A 25,845-nucleotide genomic window follows, 5' to 3' on the forward strand; every position below is an offset into this window, starting at 1 on the left:
TTATTTAATTAGATTTTTTTTTTTACCACCCTCCCATACACCTCACGTCAGTTTACATGCAACGTCGTGGGGTGATACATGGAACGACCTAAACATATAACATGGTCAAAAGTAACATCAACAATAATCCATCAGAGATTCTGAACCAAAACAGTTTCGATGGTCTTGATTAACAACAATGCAACAAGAACAGCAACTTAGATGAGGCCCCCAGAGAGGTCGGACTGGTTCAGGCCATGGAGGGGGAGGAATCTATGGATATTGTTCAGTTTGGTCAGTCTCAGGCAAATGTCTGGTGGAGGAGCTCCCTTTTGCAGGTCCTGTGGAATTGTGGGACTTCAGGCAGGGCCCTGATCCCTTCATCCAATTTTTAGTACATACATAACAAACAATTCATTAACTTGTAAATCATAAAACTTGAAACTTGTAAGCATTGTAAAATCAACAGTTAACAACATAATGCTACAAACTGTCCCTTGATGAAGTGGCCAGACTTGGGGTCACCTTGTGTTTTATCAAGGGGTGTATCCAGTAGGGGAGGGTTCTGGGGGCCCAAGTAGATGGTCTCTACCAAAACCTTGGTGGAAAAGCTTAATTCTGCAGGCTCTGCGGAACTGTGCTAATTCTTGCAGGTTCTGATCTCTGGGAGCTCCTGCCACTAAGTGGGGGCCAGGATAGAGAAAACCCTGGCCGTGGTTGAGGCCAGATGTGCTTCCTTATCACTTCTACTGGCTATAGTGGGGAAAAGGCAACTCCTCACTTCCTTTCCAGCCTTTGAAACAAACCCTTGCACGTACAGCCTTCTCTTCTCTATATGAAGCTGTACTACTTTACACGAAATTGCCTAACACTTCACGGTTAGAGTAAGAAAGGCTCTTACCGCTGCCCCAGCCGGTGTGTGAATATGTACAACGCACTTAACGTCAGGTCGAGCAGCATAAATGGCAGAGTGCAAAGTGAAGCCAGCTTGATTCACTCCCAAATTAGTGCTCCCACGGTCAATTACATCACCTTGAATATTTATTTTAACCTGACAACATAAAACTGTATTAGTTCTCAAAGTAATATTTATCTTTAAACCACATTTATTTATCTTGACTCAAACATATTCAATCATTCTGAAGGCTACTCAAGGAAATAATGACATAAAATGCTTACTGAAGCATTTGTTTACTGATCATGTATATGGATCACATGTACCTATTGGTCAACCGCGAGCCCTCCTCCCCAAGACAAACACCATCAAATCTTCCAAAAGCCAAGTGCATGGGAAAGGACCGACCTCTCCATCCTGCACTAAAGTGGATGATTAAACTAAAGACCACCGGGAACAGCTTGACAGCGTCCTCAGTGGTAGACCAGCTCCTGGCACTGGGCTTCCCCTCCAGAAATACTTGTATTGGGCTAGTTTGCGTTTTGCACAGGAGTGTTTATCCAAATAGAGTTTTTCAAAGTTATTCATCTTAAAATATAAAGGAATGATAAGAGCATTCATTTCCATTTGTTTTCCTGATTTTGCCTGGCTTTGAAGTCAGATCAGACTTTTTTTTTTTTTGGGGGGGGGGGTGTTAGAAAGAAGCTATGAAATTGGTACTGAAGCTTTCTAATACCCCCAGTCAAACAGATCTGCTGGGTGGGCCTTTGTGCTATAAAAGGCTCTTGCTCGCCAGAGGCAATAGCACAAGCAGTTGGGCAGGGAGAAGGAGCTGCTTTCTTTCTTAAAGTGTATGAGGGTATATAGGTTGCATGAGAGTAGGGGCTGTTTGAGTGTTGTTTCTTTATCTGTTTCTTGCCTGGGTGGTGGGGGACTGCATCAGCTGATTTGCATTAGTTGGCAGTTTTCTCCACTAACTCAAACACTCAGTCATCAAACTTCCCCACCAGATAGCAGCGCACCATTGGGCGGGATCCCTGTTCGTAGCTCTGGGCACCCCTCCCATGGCCTCAAACAACTGCCTGGCAGAAGAGCTCCGTCTTCTAGGCCCTACGGAACCTTGATAGTTCAGTCAGGCCCTTAGCTCTTCCAGGAGCTTATTTGACCAGGTATGGAAAACTAGCAGGAAGAACTACAAGTCCTAACAAAGGAAGGGGACTATGATCTAATAGGCATTACAGAAAACAGGTAGGATAACTCTCACAACTGGAATAATAGGATTGAAGGGTACAATTTATTATAAAGGGACAGAGAAATAAAGAAGGAGGGAAATAGGAGGACCTTATAACCAAGGAGGAACATAAACAAATAACCAATTCTTATAGGGAAAGTGTTAGAAAAGCTAAAGCTCAGTATGAGCTTAAGCCAGCAAGAAAAAAAACAACAAAAAAAAGGGTTCTTAAGTTATATTCATAGTATGAAAAATAATAGGGACGTGGTTAGGACCACTGCAGGGACCAGAAAGTGACATTGTAATAGGTAATGAAGACAGGACTGAATTGCTCAATTCCTACTTCTTCTCAGTCTTCTTTGGCAAGGGGAATTGTGCTCAAAATGATATGATAACCATCTTCAAATACCTGAAGGGCTTCCATATAGAATAGCGATCCCCAACCTGTGGGCCGTGGACCACATGTGGTCCTTCGACGAATTGGAGGTGGGCCCCGAAGGATGCTTTCTCTCCCCCCCCCCCGGCCCTTTACTTCATCCCCCCACAGCCCTTTACAACGCACTTCGGGTGTCATTGTCTCCCATCACTCCCAGATGGGACTATCTCTAAACAAGCTCAGGGTTCCCATTGATTTGTCATTGTCATGAGTTAAAATTTCCATGAAAATAAAATGTTCCTTATGTTCATTGTTGTGGCATGTCTGTATCTTATTTTGAAGGGATGTTTAAACATTACCATAGTGATCAGAGAGTGTTAGGGCAGTGGTTGAGAGTAGAGTAAACTACCCCCCCCCGGGCCTCAGTAAAAGGCGTTGAGTGGTCCCCGGCGTTGAGTGGTCAAGGATGTGCCAGGGTTTGTCTCTTGTGGCCCTTCCTAGCATAACCAGATAATTGTTGATTGCTACTGTGGGATGGTAGCTGAATTTTCCAGTCTAGGCTGGATTCTGGAGATTTTTGGTGGTGGGGGGGGATAATTTGGGCATGAAACTGGTGTCACTGTGGGTAGACAGGTAATTGTATATTGTGCAGGGGTTTGGACTAGATGGCCCTGGAGGTCCCTTCCAACTCCATGTTTCTATGATTTTATGACTTTATGATCTTTCAACAGAATATACTGTTCAAACATATCAAAATGGATCTTCCTTTACAGAATGTTCCTCCTCTCATTGTCAGCTGGAGAAGGGCTTTCTTGATGCAATCTGAGCTCCACATGCACAAACTGGAAGTGCTGAGACTCAGAGGCGCTCTGGCTATTCTGGAGGCTTCCACGTATCAACACGCCATTATGGTGAAAGACTGCAACACAGTTGAGGCCAGTGAGGAGGTTTGTGGGCATTCAATGCACTGTCTACATATGCTTATCTGTCAATGCCTCAGTGTCATGATCTCCTCTGGCCAGTCTAGTGACTCAGACTCATCTTTACAGGAGGAGCCCAAGCAGCCAAGGGCAGTGGCTGAGGAAGACAAGGGATACAAGGGAGAGCCCAGCATCATCAAGGCACCTTCTGACACCATAGTCACCTAGCCTGAGCCTGCAAGAAAGGTCTCACCACAGGCTCCTGAAATAGCTACCAGGAACCTTCTAGGTAGGATGTGAACCCAGGCCCTTTAGCCCCCCTCCCCCTTGGGGATGTTCTCACTCTGTAAGAGTGGCAAAGGCAGGAACTCCAGCCCAGAACCAAGCAGTGCAAACAATCATTCTTGGCCAAAGCACAGCACAGCTGCGGGAACTCAACACCTACCAGCAGGGCAACTGACCCAGAGTACTTCACAGCCTTTTTAGGCTGAGGCTTGGGAGAGCTACCTTGCTGGATCAACCAGCCCACCAGATGTAAGCCTTGAGAACATCCGGATTGTTGATGTTCTCAAGTCTCACTACCCAGACCAGAGGGCACTGTTTCTGAGGAGCCCTGACTGGGTCTGCCTACAGACTGAGGAACACTGAACATCAAGAGAAGAGCAAAGACATGCTCATGGCTTAGGACAGGCTTTCTTAACCAAGGGTTTCTAAAACCCTGGGGATTCATGATAGCCATGGAAGGGTTTTGCTGATTGGATGGGCCTTAATTTATTTTTCATATATTTTTAAATTAAAAAAAAGATATCAGGCATATGACCATATATAGTCATGCTGACCCCTCCCCCCAATGGCCAATGGTGGGCCTGGAGGGGGTGGCCCTGTTTCTGCAGGCTCCCTTTTGTAAAGAAGAGCAAAGAGATAGCCATCTCAGAGTGCAGTCTGGTTCTGTTCACAAATCATCTGAAAATATTTCTGTGCTGTCATATCCTGTATTGTGGGAGTGGTCTGGTGATGCCACATCTGGTGGGAGTGCCTGGACAATGTCACTTCTGGTGACATGTGACTTCCGGGGCATGACAGGAAGGTGTAGCTTGCTAGCATCATTTTTTGGGTTTCTTGGAGGCTGAAGAATGTTTCACGGGTTTCTAAAGATAGAAAGGTTGAGAAAGGCTGACTAAGGGAAAGTTTATGGCCTTGTTCTTAACACGTGGGGGGGGGGGGATATAAATGCCAGAGCCTCAACCCTGGTAAAATTTAGTGGTGACTAATTTCCACTGAAAGAACCTAGAATCATAGAATCACAGAGTTGGAAGGGACCTCCTGGGTCATCTAGTCCCTGCACTATGCAGGACACTCACAATCATATTGCTCATCCACTGTCACCTGCCACTACCTTGAACCTTCATAGAATCAGCCTTTCCGTCAGATGGCTAAATTGTTCTGCCAGCTTCAGCAGGATCTTATCATGCATAGACTGTGATTCAGATATCCAATAATTGTGGTTCGCCTGAAGGACTTTTTACTTACCAGGCTAGATGCGGTAACCTCACTGTACAGAAGCCCGAAAGGCACAATGAGAAAGTGCTCCTGCTCCGAATTTACTCTTACCTATAAATACAAGGAATGAAAACTGATTGTGTATAAATACAACTTTGAAAACAATCTTGTTACCCCACTATACAAAGGAAAACAATAATAATCTCTGCTTGACTTCTAGAACAGTAGTTCCCAATCTTTTTATCACCGGGGACTGGTCAATGCTTGACAATTTTACTGAGGCCGGGGGGGGGGGGGGTGGTGGTGGCAGTCTTTTGCTGAGGGATGTCGCCGCCTGAGCCCCTCCTCCACTTGCTTTCCCGCCGGAGCCCCTGACTTCTCGCCACCTGCTGGGGGGCACTGCCAGCAGCAGCTGCGCAGTGCCACGCTGAGGGGGAGCCCCAGCCATGGCGGCCACTGGAGAGCACCAAAGGTGAGCCGACAGTAGAGTGGCAGGGCAGCCCCTGAGGCAGCAGCCGGGGGGAGGATGAGGAGGAGCCTGTGGCCCGGTACCGACTGATCCACGGACCGGTCCCAGGACCGGGGGTTGGGGACAGCTGTCCTAGAAGATGTTGAGAAGCACATAATTAAAGACAGGAAGCTCTGTTCAGAGGGCAAGCAACATCAGAAACTAAATGGTTAAATTATAAGGATATAATTGAGACTTTTACTCAAGAAGGAATAATGCAGTTGAGAATTAAATCTCACGAGAAATTAGCGCAAGAATATAAATATGTAGACTGGTGGCTATATAGACAGATTAAGGACAGATATGAAAGGGATAGGAAGCTATGGGAATTTGAAGTACAAAAATCAAAATTAGAGTTATATTTATGTAAAGATGATAATCATTTAATCAAGAAGATGTATGAATTATGTTTATTACTGTACACGGAAGATGAGGTGGTCAAAGATTTTATGATTGTTTGGGCAAGGAATCTTGATCATAACATTCCATTCGAAACCTGGCAAAAAATATGGAGTAAAGATCTGAAATTTACGAACAGTTATTATATTAAGGAAAAGTATTGTAAAATGCATTACTGTTGGTACATGACTCCGCACAAATTATCAAAAATGAATAAAAGCCTATCGGACAAATGTTGGAAATGTGGGGAAGTGAGAGGGTCAATGCTCCATATGTGGTGGGCATGCAAAAGAGCAAGACACTTTTGGCAGGATATCCATAAAGAAATCTCAAAAATCTTTAAGGACTCCATAGCTCTAAATCCTGAAGCTTATCTTTTAGGTTTTCTGGTAAATGAAAAAGATAAAAAATATGGAGAGTTATTTAGATATTTGACAACGGCGGCAAGGATAGTCTGGGCAAAAAAATGGAAGTTAAAAGAGACGCCCACCATATTTGATTGGCAGTTGAAAACATTGGAAATCGCTCAGATGGCAAAATTGACAACATATGTTGAAAATAAACTAATAGCGGACGAAGACAAAATGGAACTTATGGATAGAGTATATTAGAAAAAAGTATAGTTGTGGATTTATGACTATTGGTTATGATTTATAATTTATAAGGGGAAATGAGAATGGATTGAAATTTTGTACAGGAGAATTAATGGGTTTTTTCCGTATATTCTTTAACAGATGTAGTTGGAAGTTATTATTTGTAAATGTAATATAATCTATTAACATGTAATTTTGGAGATGGCTAAATGTATTTTTCTTGTAATGGATTATAAATAAAATTTGAAATTATTAAAAAAAAACTCTGCTGGGAGCTGCTGCCATTCAGTAGTAAACCTGAACTTGCTGCTCTGTACTGTATAGACTCTTATTTAATTCTCAAATATCTTGTTAGTTCAGAAAAACAACATATTGATAGTGAGTTGCAACTAGAGCAGCTGAGTCTAGAAGCTTCTTCACAGTTGAGCTTTGTTCTTAATAAAGACTACTTCATTTTTTCACTATAGCTGAGCTTAATGATCCCTTGACATTTGAAAGCTCACTGTAAAGTTCATACCCTCAAGCATTACTATTGTGGTTGCCAATAAATTAGTCACAGTACAAGAAGCTGGCACAGGTTCTCAGCTAACAATCTGTTCTCACTACTTTAAGATCTACTGTACCAAAGAAATCCAATCAAAGTGCTGCAGTTACATTTTTAAAAGATACTAAAACCCAGATGGTCTACTGCACTAAGAAAAAGAATAAATCATTACCTACAATGGTGTAGATTTTTCTTAATTTAAGAAACCAAACTTTTTCAAAATTTTCTTTCACTGAACTGCAAAGGCTTTTCAGAGTCATGGCTTATTGGCTAGTAGTCAAAGTGAGATAGCAAGAATGCCATCTCATTTTTTTGCACTCTAGACCAGTGGTCCCCAACCTTTTTATCACCTTTTTATTACATTTTGTCAACGCTTGACAATTTTACTGAGGCCCAGTGGGGGGGGGGGGGAGTCTTTTGCTGAGGGACGTCCCTGCCACCGCCTGAGCCCCTGCTCCGCTAGCTTTCCCACCGGCGCCCCTGAATTCCCGCCGCCCGCTGGGAGACACTGCCAGCAGCAGCTGCGCAGTACTACGCCGAGGGGGAGCGCCAGCCATGCCAGCTGCTGGAGAGCACCAAAAGTGAGCCGGCGGCAGCGTGCCAGGGCAGCCCCCGAGGCAGCAGCCGGGGAGGAGGATGAAGAGGAGCTGCGGCCTGGTACCGAATGATCCACGGATCAGGACTGGTCTCCGGACCGGGGGTTGGGGACCACTGCTCTAGACTAGAAGACAGTCACATTCTCCAGATATTAGTACAGGAACTGAAGCAAACCAACCACATCACAAATTATCAAGTCTAATAACAGCAAGTAGAGCATAGAATCATAGAATAAAAGAGTTGGAAGGAACCTCATGGGTTATCTAATCCAACCCCTTGCACTATGCAGGACACTCACATCCCAATTGCTCATCTACTGTAATCTGCCATAACTTTGCCTTCACAGAATCAACCTCTCCGTCAGATGGCTATCTAGCCTATGTTTAAAAATTTCCAAAGATGGAGAAACCACTACCTCCGAAGGAAGCCTGTTCCACTGAGAAACCGCTCTAACTGTCTGGAACTTCTTCCGGATGTTTAGATGGAATTTCTTTTGAATTAATTTCATCCCATTCGTTTTGGTCTGTCCCTCTGGGGCAAGAGAGAACAATTCTGCTCCATCCGTCATATGGCACCCTTTTAAATACGTGCCCCACCTCCAGACCAATGACACCCTGCTCCTGCGGACCCTATCCTAGTGTTCGCGGATGAGAATACCCATTATGAAGTACATCACATTCTGGACTCTAGGCTACACTGGGGAAAACTTCAGTATTTGGTTGATTGGAAAGAATTCCCCATGGGGGCCAATAAATGGGTAGAAGCCAAGCATGTGTTGGCTCTTACACTGGTGCACGAGTTCCACAAACTGGCCCCTCTGCCACCGGGGGGGGGGGTAGTTTTAGGGAAGCCCCTGGAGGGCAGAATGTCAGGATCCCCAGGTATTTCTGCCATGATTTTATTCTGTTTTATTTTGATACTTATTAGTGCGTTGATTTGGCCTGGCCTATTTGCCCTGAGGTAACACAGACACTTTGGTTTGAAACCTCAAGGTCGATTTCCAGCCACTGTTTTATGCCTTCTCACCCTCCATTCACATTCTATCCCTTCCCTTATTTTAATATCCTATAATTCCCAGACCTTCCCAGGCCAAATGATTATCTCTATATTTTTACTTCTTTGAACTGTGCCTGGTTTGAGGAGTTCCCAAGGGAGAGGCATAAACCCCTATATTGTTTGCTTTCAAGTAGATGCTTTCATTTTTTTTAAATAAAGAAACTTTATTTCCATGAGTTTGCTTATTTAGAAATCGAATTCTCTCAAAGGGCTTGCAAGGAAATGCTCCTTCACCTCTCCAGACAGCCGAGAGAATAACATAGACAAAATATGCATGAAATACACAAAAAAGGCCTATTTCTTGTTTTCCCTCTAAGTAAACCTAAATGCTAAGTATTCTTTCATATTAGGGTCAGGAGGGATCAGATGGGACTATTTCTGAGACTGGATTCCTCTCAACTAAACTATCTGTAAATAAAGAATTTAAAAAAAGAGAACTATAGATCTGAAGACTTTGTACTCACTGTTATGTGATTGTAAATAAGCTGTGACCATCCAAACAGGTCAGCTAGTCGGTAGAAAGCTGCTAGCTTACATCGCAGTAATTTCTCTCCCTTCTCATAGGCAATAGAATCAGACCCCCGGAGATCATTCACTGGTGTCACCATGCCAAGACCTGGGGGAGGGGGAGAGAGAATATGTCTAGCATTGTCATTTAATGTCCAAAACAGTAATCAAGGCCTCCCCAACCTGACAGGAGTCACAGTATAACATCTGAATACCCAAAAGCAGGGAAGTTTCCCATGTCAAATGCAAATGCCAAGATTCCTGTAAAGATGGTTTCTGGTATTCATGATTAAGACCCTATGAAACTGGTTATGTGATGAGCTACCTCTTTTTTAACTAGTCTTTACACTAGTGGTATAAATAAAATGCTAAGGGCTGTGGGGGAGGGCTCGATCCGGGAAGGGGAGGGCCAGCAATTGGCCTCTTGCCCCTGGACTGACTAGTGGAGGGCAAAGCGCAAGCCGATTGTGCCCTCCGTTTGTCAGCCTGCCTCCCCACCCACCCACCCCCCAGGCTGGCCTGTCTTTGGCTGACAGCCGCCATTTTGCGGCTGGACGCCAACAAGGCAGGTAGGTGGCCCACCGATCTACCCTGCCATGCGGCCCACGAAGGACAGGTTGGGGTGGGGCGCGGCCCGCCCACTGGAATCTTCGCCTCCACCCCCCCAACTTCCTTTTCCCTCCCTGCATCTCCCAAGCCCCCCCTCACCAAACATCACCGCCGACGCTTCCCCCCTCCCCTGCACGATCTCCCCAGCTCCCCAGCCCCAAACACCACCGCCGCCTTCTCCTTCCCCTGCGCAATCTCCCAAGCCGCCCATCCCCAATCACTGCCACCGCTTTCCTGTTCCCCCGCACAATCTCCCAAGCCCCCCATCCCCAATCACCACCGCCGCCGCTTTCCTGTTCCCCTGCACGATTTCCCAAGCCCCCCCATTCCCAAACACCACCACCGCTGCTTTACCACCCAGCCACCCAACCTTCTCAACCCCCCACTCTTACCCACCCATCGCTACTTGCCCCTTCCCCAATGGGCTCTTCCCCCCTTGCCCCATCCCCTTACATGTCACCTACCTGCCTGCCTTCCTCCCAGCATTCACCTCCTTCCTTCCTTCCTTCCTTCCTTCCTTCCTTCCTTCCTTCCTTCCTTCCTTCCTTCCTTCCTTCCTTTCTTCTGCCCATCCATCCACCCACCCACTCCGCTAGTGCCCGCTGTATTTTGTGTAATAATTGGACAACTAGACTGTGCAACTCCAGTGAAATACTTCTATATTTACAGTATTTGCTGGCGTATAAGACTACTTTTCCCCGCTGAAAAACATGCCTCCAAGGGGGGGGGGGGTCATCCTATACGCCGGGTGCACTTCAGTTGGGATAGACATAGCTGCCATAGTGGCCCATAGTACTGTAATGTAATCTAACAAACTCTATATTTTTAGTGGAAATGTTGGGGGGTCATCTTATACGCCCAGTCGTCTTATACGCCGGCAAATACGGTATTATTCTGTTCAGTTGTCAACAAATCAGACTTGAAAATATCATCTGGATCAGCCATTCTCAATGGGGGCCATATTGGAGAGTTTATGAGGGGCTCTGGTAATTAAACTGATGAAATGCCCTTTTTGTCACGTGTGATCTCCTTAATTGCTAAAATGTTCAACCTTCATCAAGGGAAAGAAAAAGGAATCATGTAATTCGTTCCTTTTTGTGTGCTTTCATTAATGTTATTAATTACTGTATGTTTTTTAATGAAGACAGTTTCACGTATTGTTGATTAGTTTAATGTAAACCGCCCTGAGCCTTCGGGGAGGGCAGTATATAAATCTAATAAATAAATAAATAAATAAATAATGAATTCATGGGGGAAAAGTTTTTCCAGTATGTTGTAATGTTCAAGTTTTCTTGGTTTTCAATAATAAATGATTTTCCATCTATCTGTTGGTCCATGTTCTTTTATTTTATTTAGATTTTTATACTGCCCTTCCCTACGGCTCTGGGCGGTTTACATAAAACATTTTGGAACATTTACATAGAACACCTCCGTCTTTGCAGGGTCGAGCTTCAGACGACTCTGCTTAATCCATTTTGTCATTGCTTCCAGGCATCTGACTAAAGATTCTGGGGGGGAGTCAGGGCACTAAAGATTCTGGGGGGGAGTCAGGGTATATTGGTGGCAAGCCAAGGGACCAAGCCCTATGAAGATAGGTTGAGGGACTTGGGAATGTTCAGCCTGGAGAAAAGGAGGTTGAGAGGGGACATGATAGCCGTCTTTAAGTATTTGAAAGGTTGTCACTTGGAGGAGGGCAGGATGCTGTTTCTGTTGGCTGCAGAGGAGAGGACACCCAGTAATGGGTTTAAGCTACAAGTACAACGATATAGGCTAGATATCAGGAAAAAAATTTTCACAGTCAGAGTAGTTCAGCAGTGGAATAGGCTGCCTAAGGAGGTGGTGAGCTCCCCCTCACTGGCAGTCTTCAAGCAAAGGTTGGATACACACATTTCTTGGATGCTTTAGGATGCTTTGGGCTGATCCTGCATTGAGCAGGGGGTTGGACTAGATGGCCTGTATGGCCCCTTCCAACTCTATGAATCTATGATTCTAAGGCTATCAAAATCAATATAACAATATAACAATAACAACAACACACCAACTAGAACAACTAGAACAGCACTTCAATAATAACTTTGACACTCTCTCAGCAGGTTCGATCTCTCAGTCTGGGGGAGGGAATCTGTAGGTGTTATTGCTCAGTTGGCCCCACCAAATGCCTTGTGGAAGAGCTCCTTTTTGCAGGCCCTGCGGAATTGTGGAAGATCCAGCTGGGCCCTGATCTCTTCGGGGAGCTCATTCCACCAGGTGGGGCCAGGACAGAAAAGGCCCTGGCCCTTATTAAGGTCCAACGTGCCTCTTTAGGGCCAGGGATCCGTAGGCAGTTGGAAGTGGTGGAGCACAGAGCTCTTCTGGGGGTATAGGTAGGGAGGCGGTCTCTCAGATACACTGGGCCCAGACTGCGTACAGCCTTAAAGGTGATTAACAAAACTGTAAATTTAATCCGGAATTGAACTGGGAGCCAGCCGAGTTCGTGGAGTACTGGCTGGATATGAGATCTCCATGATGTCATAGTGAGAATCCTGGCTGCGGCGTCTGCACCAGTTTTAGTTTCTGAATCAAGGATAAGGGTAGGCCTGTGTAGATCGAGTTGCAGAAGACCGGTCTAGAGGTGACCATCACATGGATCACTGTGGCTAGGTGCTCTGGTTCCAGGTAGGGCGCTAGTAGTTTGGCTTGGCAGAGGTGGCAAAATGCCAGCCATGCTACCTTTGTGAGCTGGGCTTCCATTGTAAGGGAAGCATCCAGGATCACGCCCAGGTTCCTGGCGGAGTGAGTCGCTAGGAGCTGCACACCGTCTGGGGTGGGCAGGCGTGCTTCCTCCCATGCTCCCTTCCAACCCAACCATAAGACCTCCGTCTTTGCAGGATTGAGCTTCAGAGGACTCAGCTTAATCCATTTTGTCATTGCTTACAGGCATCTGACTAAAGATTCTGGGGGGGAGTCAAGGCAGTAATCCATCAGGAGAAAGAGCTGGGTGTCATCTACATATTGGTGGCAACCCAGGGCAAACCTGCGCACCAGCTGAGCAAGAGGGCACATGAAGATATTAAATAGGATAGGAGAGAGGACTGCTCCTTGTGGGTCTCCACATAGAGACGCAGAATCAGCCCAAAGCATCCTAAAGCATCCAAGAAACGTATGTATCCAATCTTTGCTTGAAGACTGCCAGTGAAGGGGAGCTCACCACCAACTTAGGCAGCCTATTCCACTGCTGAACTACTTTGACTGAGGAAATTGTTTTCCTGATATCTAGCCCATATTATTGTAGTTTAAACCCATTACTGCACGTCCTTTCCTCTGCAGCCAATGGGAACAGCATCCTGCCCTTATTCAAATGACAACCTTTCAAATACTTAAAGAGGGCTATCATGTCCCCTCTCAACCTCCTTTTCTCCAGGCTGAACATTCTCAAGTCCCTCAACCTATCTTCATAGGGCTTGGTCCCTTGGCCCCAGATCATCCTAGTCGCTCGCCTCTAAACCCTTTCAATTTTATCTACGTCCTTGAAGTGAGGCCTCCAGAACTGCACACAGTAGTCCAGGTGTGGTCTGATCAGTGCCGTATATACAATGGGACTATGACATCTTGTGATTTTGATGTGATGCCCCTGTTGATACAGCCCAAAATGGCATTTGCCTTTTTTACCCCTGCATCACACTACCTGCTCATGTTAAGTTTACAATCCACAAGTACCCCAAGGTCTTGTTCACACACTGTGTTACCTAGAAGCGTATCCCCCATCCAGTAGGCATGTTATTCATTTTTCTGACCCAGATGCAGAACTTTACACTTATATCTTTTATAAATTGCATCTTGTTCTCATTTACCCGTTTTTCCATTGTGTTCAGATCTCGTTGAACTCTGTCTCTATCTTCCGGAGTATTTCCCAGTGCTCCCAATTTGGTGTCATCTGCAAACTTGATGAGTAGTCCCTCCACCCCCTCATCTAGATCATTAATAAATATGTTAAAAAGAGATTCGACTGAAGATGGCGCCGTAACATCTGGGCTTCTGTCCGGCTCTTAAGCCATGCTGAGGGTCAGGAGCAACCGCACCTGGCAGATCTGAGCAGATACGCAAATCTGCTCGCCGGTCGCCCCAGGAACCGGGAACGGCATCCTGAGGGTCCTACAGATCCGTGGAGAGGGAGGGAGAGACTGAGCTCTCCGGATCAACCGCGGCATGTGCTTAAAGTCATGATGGCGCCCTTGTCGTAAATAACTTTCTAAGCCTGAAACGACCAGCTGACCCTACATTCTTCCCAGATCATCTTTTACCAGACTGACAGGAGCCGAAGTTTACAACAGTAAGGATTGAAAATTTTCTGGCTTTTCCTTTTCTTTCCCCACAAGCTCTTCCCCCCCCCTCCTCAACCAATCTACAAGTGAATTCCTTCTTTCGTCGAGTGAGAGGCTCCCAGCTAATTATACCCACTAACCAAACAAAGAGAGAGCTCAAGAAAAGAGAGACTTTAAAGTTTTGTTGGAGAGAGTTCAGTGGGGGAAGCTGACTTGATACGGAGATCTACAAACTGATAATTTGGGATCGCTCGTGCTCCCGCGAGACCTCACAAGACTTTCTGTTCATAGTTTGTGACTGCCTAGAACTATGGAAAAATTAACTAAGGCACAGCTTTTCCATTTGTTATGCGAAGGGAACTCAAAGATACTGAAAGCAGTCAATAAGGTGGAAAAGGAAATCCGAGGGACTAAGGGGGAGCTTTTGGATGGAGCCGACGGTCTGGAGAGAGCAGCTGATGAGGACACAGCTCAGCTAACAATACTTCAAACGAGAATTCAATGTTTGGAAGTTAATCAACAGGAGGGGGAGAGAGCTAGGGACGTAAAAATCCAAAGCACCTTGGAAGAACTTGGGAAAACAGATTTAAGGAAGGAAAGCACCGAAAACCTGGAAGTCTATTCAGAGCAGGAAGTGATTTGGATCAGCAAAATAAAAAGAGTCTATTCAAAGGCGACAGCACGCAGGAAGCTATCAGGAGATATCTCTGTGCGACCAGAGGAAGAGATCCAGATTGATAAAGTATACAGAGCCTACTTAAAGGCGACTGCAAGCAAGAATGAAGTAAGAGACTTCTTTGCCCCTGACAGAAGGACAATCAGAAATACTCTACTATGGAAAAAAACACAATTTCATTTTCTGCGACCACCTGAAGGATGTGTTGAACAGTGGAGTATTCTCCTGGTTTCCTGTGGGAAAGACAGCAGCAGTAACTTTTAGGACAGGACCAATATATGAAGGGAACTGACTTTATATCATCTAAGACAATAATAGAATATATTCTTATAATAGATTATACTCTCATATGTATCAACAACTACTCTGCTAAGAAAGATGATAATAACTTCTAGATCAGGATCAATATGTGATGGGAACTGAATATGTATGCCAATATGTATGCTAAAAGCGGATGACAAACTATACTTCATAGGTATTAACAAGACAGCAGCAGTAACTCTTAGGTCAGGGCCAATTTATGAAGGGGACTGACCTTATATCACTTAAGATAATAATAGAATATATTCTTATAACAGATCATACTCTCATATGTATTAACAATCATTTTGCTAAGAAAAATGGTAAAAACTTCTAGGTTAGGATTAATATGTGATGGGAACTGAATATGTATGTTAAATGAGGATGGCAAACCATATCAGCTGGTCGCTTTTTTCTCTTTACTTTTCTGTTATATAATAATAAATAATAAAATAAATAAATAAATAAATATGTTAAAAAGTACTGGGCCGAGCACCGAGCCCTGAGATACCCTGCTACTCACCTCTCTGCAGTCTGATGAAACATCATTGACAACAACTCTTTCAGTGCGGTTCTCTAACCAATTCCCTATCCACTTAACTATCTGAAAATCCAGATTGCAGTCCTTCAACTCATGGGATTTGTAGTCCACGGATATCTGGAGGACCACAGGTTAAGGATCCCTGCTCTAACCCATTCCCTATCCACTTAACTATCTGAATATCCAGATTGCAGTCCTTCAATTTATCCATCACAACATCATGGGGAACATTATGAAAAGCTTTACTAAAATCCAAGTAAACGACATCAACCGAATTTCCACGATCCAGCAAACCTGTTACTTGGTCAAAAAAGGAAACCAGGTTGGTCTGGCAGGACCTGTTCGAGACAAATCCATGCTGACTTCCTTGGATCACCAAATTGTCCTCCAGATGTTTGTAGATCGCTCCCTTTAATATCTGTTCCATTATCTTCCCCACAACACAGGTCAGACTCTCTGGTTTATAGTTTCCCGGGTCATCCTTCCTCCCTTTTTTGAAGATTGGAATAACGTTTGCTCTCTTCCAGTCCTCCGGGACATCTCCAGTCTTTAAAGTGGTCCCATAGATGATGGACAAGGGTTCTGCAAGTTCTCCGGAAAGTTCTTTGAGCACTCTCGGGTGCATTTCATCCGCCCCACGGGATTTGAACTCATCCAGTGCAGCTAAATGCCTCTCTACAACCTCTCTGTCCATGTCAACCTGCCACCCAGACACTATCTCTTGGCTACTGCCATCTCTAGATGTGCCTAAACCCTTTGATCTGTGGGGAAAAACAGACCAAGTAACCTTTTTTGACCAAGTAACAGGTTTGCTGGATCGTGGAAATTCGGTTGATGTCATTTACTTGGATTTTAGTAAAGCTTTTGACAAGGTTCCCCATGATGTTCTGATGGATAAGTTGAAGGACTGCAATCTGGATTTTCAGATAGTTAAGTGGATAGAGAATTGGTTAGAGAACCGCACTCAAAGAGTTGTTGTCAATGGTGTTTCATTAGACTGAGAGGTGAGTAGCAGGGTACCTCAGGGCTCGGTGCTTGGCCCGGTACTTTTTAACATACTTATTAATGATCTAGATGAGGGGGTGGTGGGACTACTCATCAAGTTTGCAGATGACACCAAATTGGGAGGACTGGCAAATACTCCGGAAGATAGAGACAGAGTTCAACAAGATTTGAACACAATGGAAAAATGGGCAGATGAAAACAAGATGCAATTTAATAAAGACTTTATTTCATTTTTAAAAACTAGGTGTTTTTTGGACTGCTCAATCAGTGATCCTAGGCCACCATTCCCGTCCCCCGTGTTGTGTTACGTTTTTGCCACATTGATCACTATTTCCCTTACAGGAGAAGACCAAGGAGAAATAGGAGTTAAGCAGTTCAGCCCTCCCTTCATCATCTGTTATAATTTCACTTTCTTGTCCTCGCAGTGGTCCTATGGTGTTCCCTATTCTTTTTCTTGCTTGAAATATAACTAAAGAAGCCTTTTTTGTTATGTTTAGCATTTCCTGCTAGCCTAAGCTCATATTGAGCTTTAGCTTTTCTAACACTCCCCCTACAATTCTTGATTATTTGTTTATACTCAACCTTGATAATAAGGCCTTCCTTCCATTTCCTAAATGACTTTTTTATTTCTCAAATTTTTTGACAACTGCTTATGGAGCCAACTTGGCTTCCTTAGGCTCCTTCCATCTCTTCTTCTCAAGGGAATTGTTTGTGATTGAGCCTTCAGTATTTCACTTTTAAGAAACTCCCAGCCCTCTTGGACTCCCATCTCTTATAGTCCTTCTGATCATGGGACTCTACGCAACATACCTTTAAGTCTTTGAAAATCAGCTTTCCTGAAGTCCAGTCTATACGTACGACTACGTAAAGGTTTTCTCTTTCCCCCGATTGAAAATTCCAAAAGCACATGGTCACTGCTACCAAGTGTGCCCACTACTCCCACCTCATGTACCAGTTCTTCCCTATTGATGAGATTGAAGTCTCTACTTTCCCTTCTCTACTTGAAGTCACCCATGACCACTGTTTTCCCCTTTTTTGAATGCAGATTTAAAATCAATGAAGGCAATATAAAGTGAGGACACTGTTTTAAGCTGAGGAAATAGGTAAAAGATGTTTAAGAGGCTGAAGATGAGAGGAACCTAACTGTGGAGGTACCAGAACTAGAACAGTGATTTTTGTTAAAGACTTTTCTAATTAGCATGAGCAAGTCGGAGGAAGAACCCATCCTGGATACCTTGCTCCACCACAGGGAAAAGGTCATTTGTCCGCTTACGACAGAGAATCAGCAATGCTTGCTCAAGACTTTCACAAAACCGTACACATTAATATGAAAAAGAATCTGTCAGTTGAACTGGTCCTCATTTTCAGTCCCCCCTCCCCCTGGGAGATTAATGCAATCATAGCTCAGGCACGGAAACTAAAGCCCAGGGATTTGCTGTGTCTGACAGAGAATAGTTTCAGAAACAACATTCCTCATGGATAAAACTGAGGAATATAAGATGCATCAAAACCATCAATCTGGTTAAATTAATGTCATTATTCCATATAATAATTTAGGAAATGTCATAGTTAAAACAAGTTTTGATAGGTTTCTTGCCACAATTGTAGTTTCCCTTGCTGCTTAACCCATTTGTTGAATTATGGGGAAAAGCCCTCTTTGGTTGTGCCAGCTGTCCCACCCCATTCCCTAAGGAGGAACTGCAACTCACTCATATTTAAGGCCGCCATTCCCCCTTGTGGTGCTGCTGGATAGACATTTGGCACATTTGTCGTCATGAAGTCTGCAATCTGTTGCAATGCCAGCAATCCCGTTGGGTTCTTTCCTTTCTTGAACTGCTCCTGGATCATGGATTCCAATTCTTCACAAAAGGCCTAATGGAGTAGTACAATGGTTAGCACAATACAGAAGAACAAGAAACAGCACTTAAAGCTTCCCTCCCCCATCTTCAGAAGCCAATTGCTGATATTTAGGTGCACTGCCCAAATTAGAGATTTGATGGGGAGAAGACAAGTAGAAAAGCTAACATACTGTATCTTTTACAGAACTGCTGTGTAGAGAGAATAGTCTGTTTTATTAACTCATAATACAGCAGAGAAAAGAAAACCAAGGTACAAAAATAGTGCAACACCAATGAAGACTACTAGAATCATAGAATCATAGAGTTGGAAGGGGCCATACAGGCCATCCAACCCCCTGCTCAACGCAGGATCAGCCCAAAGCATCCTAAAGCATCCAAGAAAAGTGTGTATCCAACCTTTGCTTGAAGACTGCCAGTGAGGGGGAGCTATCATTTCATCTTTTTCTCATTTGCCCATTTTTCTATTGTGTTCAGATCTCGTTGAACTCTGTCTCTATCTTCTGGAGTAACTGCCAGTCCTCCCAATTTGGTGTCATCTGCAAACTTGATGAGTAGTCCCTCCACCCCCTCATCTAGATCATTAATAAATATATTAAAAACTACTGGACCGAGCACCGAGCCCTGAGGAATCCCGCTACTCACCTCCCTCCAGTCTGATGAAACACACCATAGACAACAACTCTTTGAGTGCGGTTCTCTAACCAATTCCCTATCCACTTAACTATCTGAAAATCCAGATTGCAGTCCTTCAATTTATCCATCAGAGCATCATGAGGAACCTTATCAAAAGCTTTACTAAAATCCAAGTAAACGACATCAACCGAATTTCCACAATCCAGCAAACCTGTTATTTGGACAAAAAAGGAAGCCAAGTTGGTCTGACAGGACCTGTTGGAGACAAATCCATCCTGACTTCCTTGCATCACCAAATTGTCCTCCAGATGTTTGCAGATCGCTCCCTTTAATATCTTCTCCATTATCTTCCCCACAACAGAGGTCAGACTCACTGGTCTGTAGTTTCCCGGGTCATCCTTCCTCCCTTTTTTGAAGATTGGAATAACGTTTGCTCTCTTCCAGTCCTCCGGGACATCTCCAGTCTTTAAAATGGTCCCATAGATGATGGACAAGGGTTCTGCAAGTTCTCCGGAAAGTTCTTTGAGCACTCTCGGGTGCATTTCATCCAGCCCACGGGATTTGAACTCATCCAGTGCAGCTAAATGCCTCTCGACAACCTCTCTGTCCATGTCAACCTGCCACCCAGACACTATCTGTTGGCTACTGCCATCTCTAGATGTGCCTAAACCCTTTGACCTGTGGGAAAAAACTTTGTACTACATACAAAGTGATTTTCTTTCACAAATCCCTTGAGGAAACAAAATTCTAAATGGTGATCAGCATCCAAAAAGTATTTTTCTATCTGGCCAAGCATTTGTGTGGCACCACAGAAAAATGACAGCAGTACTTTTATCACAGGCTGAAGTGTAATTTGTAATTTCGTACACAGAAATGATATCTGTGTAGGAAAGCAGCCCAATGGAACAGTGCAGCTGAAAACGAGACATCAGGATGGCACCTATCAAAATCCTCTAGAAAATTTTCAAATCCTGGTTTCAGCAGCAAAAAAAAAAGCCTTCAGAAAAGTACTTGTTGGCCAAAGGTTATAGCAGGAATCCAGAAGCCTACATCAAATACCCACAAGGCCACTAAACTGCCACTACGATACCTTCTTCTGAAAGCAAGATACCAACCTGCTCCTGAAACCTAGGAAAACTGCAGAAACATTCCCCAACAGAATACAAGGAGATGCAGTGGGAAAAATAAAAAAACCAGGGCTTGCTGTTAAAGTGCTTAAAACTTTGAATCCTGCCAACCATTGTAAGGCTCCCTGTCTGGATATGTGTTTTATGGAACAAACATAAACATTATTTCAATTGTTGATGCAAATCTTTTTCATAAAACACTCTTCGTCAATTTAGGGTGGTTCTCTTAATAATTTATGCATAACATTTCCATCAGGATGATGTTTCTTACTGGGCTCTGAAGAATCATGGAGACTCTCTTCTTTTGTTCCATCATATTGAAATCCTGGCGAAGGTCAGGAGCCATGTTCCTCTCGCGCAGGTACTCAGGATTATTTTCATCAACTCGATCAAAATACCTCTCTTTATGAGGAGCTGTCGGAGGTGGTGAAGTTACCACCTCTGCTCCAGATTCACCATTCATAGCACTTTTTCAGTGATCCTATGGAAGTAAGAACACTAGTCAAGAATACATTACTGATTTATGACATGTTACCAAACCCCAGCTTGGTGTAGTGGTTAAGAGCAGTGGACTCTAATCTGGAGAGCTGGGTTAGATTCCCCGCTCCTCCACATGCAACAAGCTGGGTGACCTTGGGCTAGTCACAGTCCTGTTACAGCTCTCATAGAGCAGTTCTGACAGAGCTCTCTCAAACCTGCCTACCTCACAGGATGTTTGTTGTGAGGAAGGGAAGCAAAGGTGATTGTAAGAGTCTTTGGGTAGTGAAAAGTCCTTTTCAAAATATGGTAACACTGGGTTGTATTGATAACACTGGGTTGTATTAGGTACATTTTAACTTCTGGTAGTTTGACCATGCTGTCAACATAAACCAGATTGGAGAAAATCAGCTCCATTTATTAAACCATTTTCTACTGTCACTGTAAATAATACCCACTTCATTTAAATAACGTATATCCCATATTTCTGCCAGCATTGCCTTCAAAGGCTGAATGCCTTGGACAAGTTCCCTTTCCTTCTCACTTGCAGAGAGAGCACATTGCTCTGGTGCTAAGAACTTTCTACTCTTGCCAAGGCCAAAATTTCTGATACTTCTACCTTAAGATGTGCACAGTTTTTTAAGCAGTCTTCAGGAATGTACACAACTATTTAAGAATGTCAGTGTCTGTCAAGTCCCACTCCTTGGAAAGGGCAGCAATTATAAGTTATATTCTGATTACTCTGAAATGTTAGGCAGTATTTTTCAAGTCCCAGGAAAATACAAGGATAGAGATTTCTTTCATTTATTTCCATATACTAATCAACTGCTTGTGTAATTGTGTTTGAACATTTTTGGCAATATCTGACTTCACTCTTTCTGTTTCAGATGATCCCTGAACTTCTAAAGGAAAAGCTGGCACAACAACCGGAAGGGCCTGAAAAAAACAAAGGGGAAAAAAGAAGAGCCAGTTTGTAACTAGCCTGTTCAAACAAGAGGACGTGTCCCAGTTAAATGAATGGAGTTGGCACCAATTGAGTGGTCTGAGGGGATTAGAGCAGACAGCCCAGTCCTCAGAGCCCTGATCCCGGCAGGGAGCCGAGGAATGTTGTGCACAGCAATAGCTGCAGTACTTCCTCTGCATCGTTAATCAGGTTTCCTTCCTCACTACTTTCAGAGGACAGCCCTGTTGTTCTGCAGTAGAAGAGATGAATTTCAGTCCAGAAATACCTCAGAGATACCAACAAGTGTTTGGGGCAGAAACTTTAAAGCTCCCTTCAGCTGATATTTATTCTCAAACATTTATACCACAAAAATCACGTGTCTCCAAGGTGGCAGCCAGAGCATGTGCTTGAGGCATCAGGGGGGCACAAAACCTGAGTGGTGCACGCTCAGCAAGGCCTGGTAGCTCTACCAGGACAATGTAAAAAACCCCAATTCATGCCCCCTCCTCCTGCCGCATTCTCCCGGACTCCTCCAGGCCGGGTGTCATAAATCCATAAATCCTTGAGTTGGTTCCTGTCCGCCTTTGAATACCAAAGCTGCCCTTAGCGGGGCGTTCTTATCTCTACTGCTTTTAGTGACTTTGTTCGTATCGCTGGAGTCTCGACTGTTAGTTTAGATCAAAGCTGGGCCATCTGGCTCAGCTGGGAATCTTTGTAACTTTTTGCAAATGTACCTTTCCTGCAATTTCGGTTCCTCATCCCCCCTCCCATGTTTGGTCCCCCTTATAAGTACACCTCATTGTTTATTGTCTCTGCCAACATTTTGATAAATGAAATTGTTAGGCAGGCAGGTCAGAAAGTTGCATGACTCTGAACACTTAGCAGAGTTTGCTTCCCAGCATGCATCAGGGACACTGAAGTCACCCATACAACAAAAAAATGAGCCTTCGTGAGAATAACATATACAAATACTTTCTTGAGGAAGGCCTACTAGCACCTGATGGACTGAACTTATCAAAATTGGGGAAGAATGTGTTTGGCAGGAACCTGGGGAGATTCATCAGGAGAGCTTTAAACTAAAGCCACTAGGGGAAGGAGACGATCAACATAGGGAGTATATGGAAGGAGAACGATCGAGGGCAGCCCAAACGGCAAGGCCAACTCATAGGGAACCAAAAGAAAAAGGATTCAGATGTCTTTATACTAACGCCCGAAGCATGCGCAATAAAAAGGAAGAGGTGGAAAGTCATGCAACTTTCTGACCTGCCTGGCTGACAATTTCATTTATCAAATGGTAGATGAACCCACAAGAGGTTCAGCCATACTGGACTTAATACTGACCAACAGGCAAGAGTTGGTGGATGAGGTGAAGGAGGTGGGGACCCTAGGGGGAAGTGACCATGTCCTCATAGAATTACTTTTGAGATGGGGGAGCAAGGAAGCTTGTAGCCAGATGCGGATGTTGGATTTTCGTAGGGCAAACTTTAATAAACTCAGAGACATGATGAGTGTCATACCATGGACGAGAATGCTGGAAGGGAAGGGAGCATGTGAAGGGTCGGCGCTACTCAAACAGGAGCTATTGCATGCTCAATCAATGACTATCCCAGAAAGACAAAAACACTGCAGGAGTTCTAAGAAGCCTATTTGGATGAACAGAGAACTTCAAGAGGAACTAAGAAAGAAAAGGAAAATGTTCAGGAAATGGAGGGAAGGACAGAGCTCTAAAGAAGAGTACCTACAGGTTACTAGGCACTGTAGATCAATCATCAGAAAGGCTAAAGCTGAGAGTGAGCTAAGATTGGCCAGGGAAGCCCATTGTAACAAGAAAAGATTTTTCAGTTATGTGAGGAGCAAACGTAAAGGAGGCAAGAGGCCCACTGTTGGGTGCGGATGGACAAACTCTAATGGAAGATGCAGAGAAAGCAGAAAGGCTTAGTGCCTATTTTACATCTGTTTTTTCCCACAGGTCAAAGAGTTTAGGCACATCTATAGATGGCCATAGCCAAAGGACAGTGTCTGGGTGGCAAGTTAACATGGATAGAGAGGTTGTCGAGAAGCATTAAGCTGCACTGGATGAATTCAAATCCCCTGGTCCGGATGAAATGCACTCAAAGAACTTGCCAGAGAACTTGCACAGCCCTTGTCCATCATCTTCGGAACCTCTTTAAGGACTGGAGATGTCCCGGAGGACTGGAAGAGAGCAAATGTTATTCCAATCTTCAAAAAAGGAAGGAAGGATGACCCGGGAAACTACAGGCCCAGTGAGTCTGACCACTGTTGTGGGGAAGATAATGGAGCAGATATTAAAGGGAGCGATCTGCAAACATCTGGAGGACAATTTGGTGATCCAAGGAAGTCAGCATGGATTTGTCTCCAACAGGTCCTGCCAGACCAACCTGGTTTCCTTTTTTGACCAAGTAACAGGTTTGCTGGATCGGGGAAATTCGGTTGATGTCATTTACTTGGATTTTAGTAAAGCTTTTGACAAGGTTCCCCATGATGTCCTGATGGATAAATTGAAGGACTGCAATCTGGATTTTCAGATAGTCAGGTGGATAGGGAATTGGTTAGAGAACCGCACTCAAAGAGTTGTTGTCAATGGTGTCTCATCAGACTGGAGAGAGGTGAGTAGCGGGGTACCTCAGGGCTCGGTCCGGTACTTTTTAACATATTTATTAATGATCTAGATGAGGGGGTAGAGGGACTACTCATCAAGTTTGCAGATGACACCAAATTGGGAGGACTGGCAAATACTCCGGAAGATAGAGACAGAGTTCAACGAGATCTGAACACAATGGAAAAATGGGCAAATGAGAACAAAATGCAATTAAATAAAGATAAGTGTAAAGTTCTGCATCTGGGTCAGAAAAATGAAAAGCATACCTACTGGATGGGGGATACGCTTCTAGGTACACTGTGTGTGAATGAGACCTTGGGGTACTTGTGGATTGTAAACTAAACATGAGCAGGCAGTGTGATGCAGCGGTAAAAAAGGCAAATGCCATTTTGGGCTGTATCAACAGAGGCATCACATCAAAATCACAAGATGTCATAGTCCCATTGTATACGGCACTGGTCAGACCACACTTGGAGTACTGTGTGCAGTTCTGGAGGCCTCACTTCAAGAAGGACGTCGATAAAATTGAAAGGGTACAGAGGAGAGCGACGAAGATGATCTGGGGCTAATCCTGGGTTGAGCAGGGGGTTGGACTAGATGGCCTGTATGGCCCCTTCCAACTCTATGATTCAGTAGATAAAATTGAAAGGATACAGAGGAGAGCGACGAGGATGATCTGGGGCCAAGGGACCAAGCCTTATGAAGATAGGTTGAGGGACTTTGGAATGTTCAGACTGGAGAAAAGAAGATTGAGAGGGGACATGATAGCCCTCTTTAAGTATTTGAAAGGCTGTCACTTGGAGGAGGGCAGGATGCTGTTCCCATTGGCTGCAGAGGAAAGGACACGCAGTAATGGGTTTAAACTACAAGTACAACGATATAGGCTAGATATCAGGAAAAAATTTTTTCACAGTCAGAGTAGTTCAGCAGTGGAATAGGCTGCCTAAGGAGGTGGTGAGATCCCCTTCACTGGCAGTCTTCAAGCAAAGGTTGAATACACACTTTTCTTGAATGCTTTAGGATGTTTAGGGCTGATCCTGCGTTGAGCAGGGGGTTGGACTAGATGGCCTGTATGGCCCCTTCCAACTCTATGATTCTATGATTCTATTATTCTATGATTCTAAGATGTGTACATGTATATGAAAGATTTTTTTTCTACTGGTATATTTGTAATATTGTAATATTGAAAAGTATATATACCCTGCAAATATGCCTAACTAGTAACCAAGCCAGCTGCAGGAAAATGCTGCGGGCGCTAGGCACTCACTGTTGTCGGCGGCGGTCTGTTCGGCGGCTCGGTTGTCCTGGGCGGCGGCGGCAGGATTCTTTCGGCGGCGGCGTGCTGATACGGCGAGAGGCGCTTTGCGCCTCTCGCCGCGTCAGGCCGCCAGGCAGGGAACCCCCGGGAGCCGCGGTTCGCACGACTGCCAGGAGCTCCCTGGGGCGGCGGTCTGATGCGGTGAGAGGTGCGAAGCGCCTCTCTCCGCGTCAGGCCGGGAGCAACTGCGAGCCGCGCGCAGTTGCTGGGGCTGGGAATCGGAGGGACCAATCGGCAGGCGCTTTGCGCCTGCCGATTGGTCCCTCCGATTGTCTGTCGTGAGGAAGGGTCCAATCCGGACCCTTCCTCATCACGGACAAAGCCCACCTCA

The 25,845-nt window shown here is 44.6% G+C and overlaps 1 protein-coding gene across 12 annotated transcripts in view; it reads right to left on the bottom strand.

The window, feature by feature from the left end:
- ADD1 (adducin 1) overlaps nucleotides 1-25,845 on the bottom strand; it is a 93,642-nt gene that overhangs the window by 48,406 nt on the left and 19,391 nt on the right. For all 12 annotated transcript variants that reach the window (XM_077300505.1, XM_077300504.1, XM_077300500.1 and 9 more), the window contains exons 2-6: nucleotides 20,428-20,637; nucleotides 18,247-18,409; nucleotides 9,063-9,214; nucleotides 4,932-5,012; nucleotides 881-1,030 (exon numbers count right to left, since the gene is read on the bottom strand). In XM_077300505.1, coding sequence (XP_077156620.1) covers nucleotides 881-1,030; nucleotides 4,932-5,012; nucleotides 9,063-9,214; nucleotides 18,247-18,409; nucleotides 20,428-20,619 — 738 coding nt within the window. In that variant the 5' untranslated portion in view covers nucleotides 20,620-20,637. The remainder of the gene's footprint in view (nucleotides 1-880; nucleotides 1,031-4,931; nucleotides 5,013-9,062; nucleotides 9,215-18,246; nucleotides 18,410-20,427; nucleotides 20,638-25,845) is intronic.

The sequence above is a fragment of the Paroedura picta genome, chromosome 10, assembly GCF_049243985.1.
Source record: "Paroedura picta isolate Pp20150507F chromosome 10, Ppicta_v3.0, whole genome shotgun sequence".
Classification (NCBI taxonomy): Eukaryota; Metazoa; Chordata; class Lepidosauria; order Squamata; family Gekkonidae; genus Paroedura; species Paroedura picta.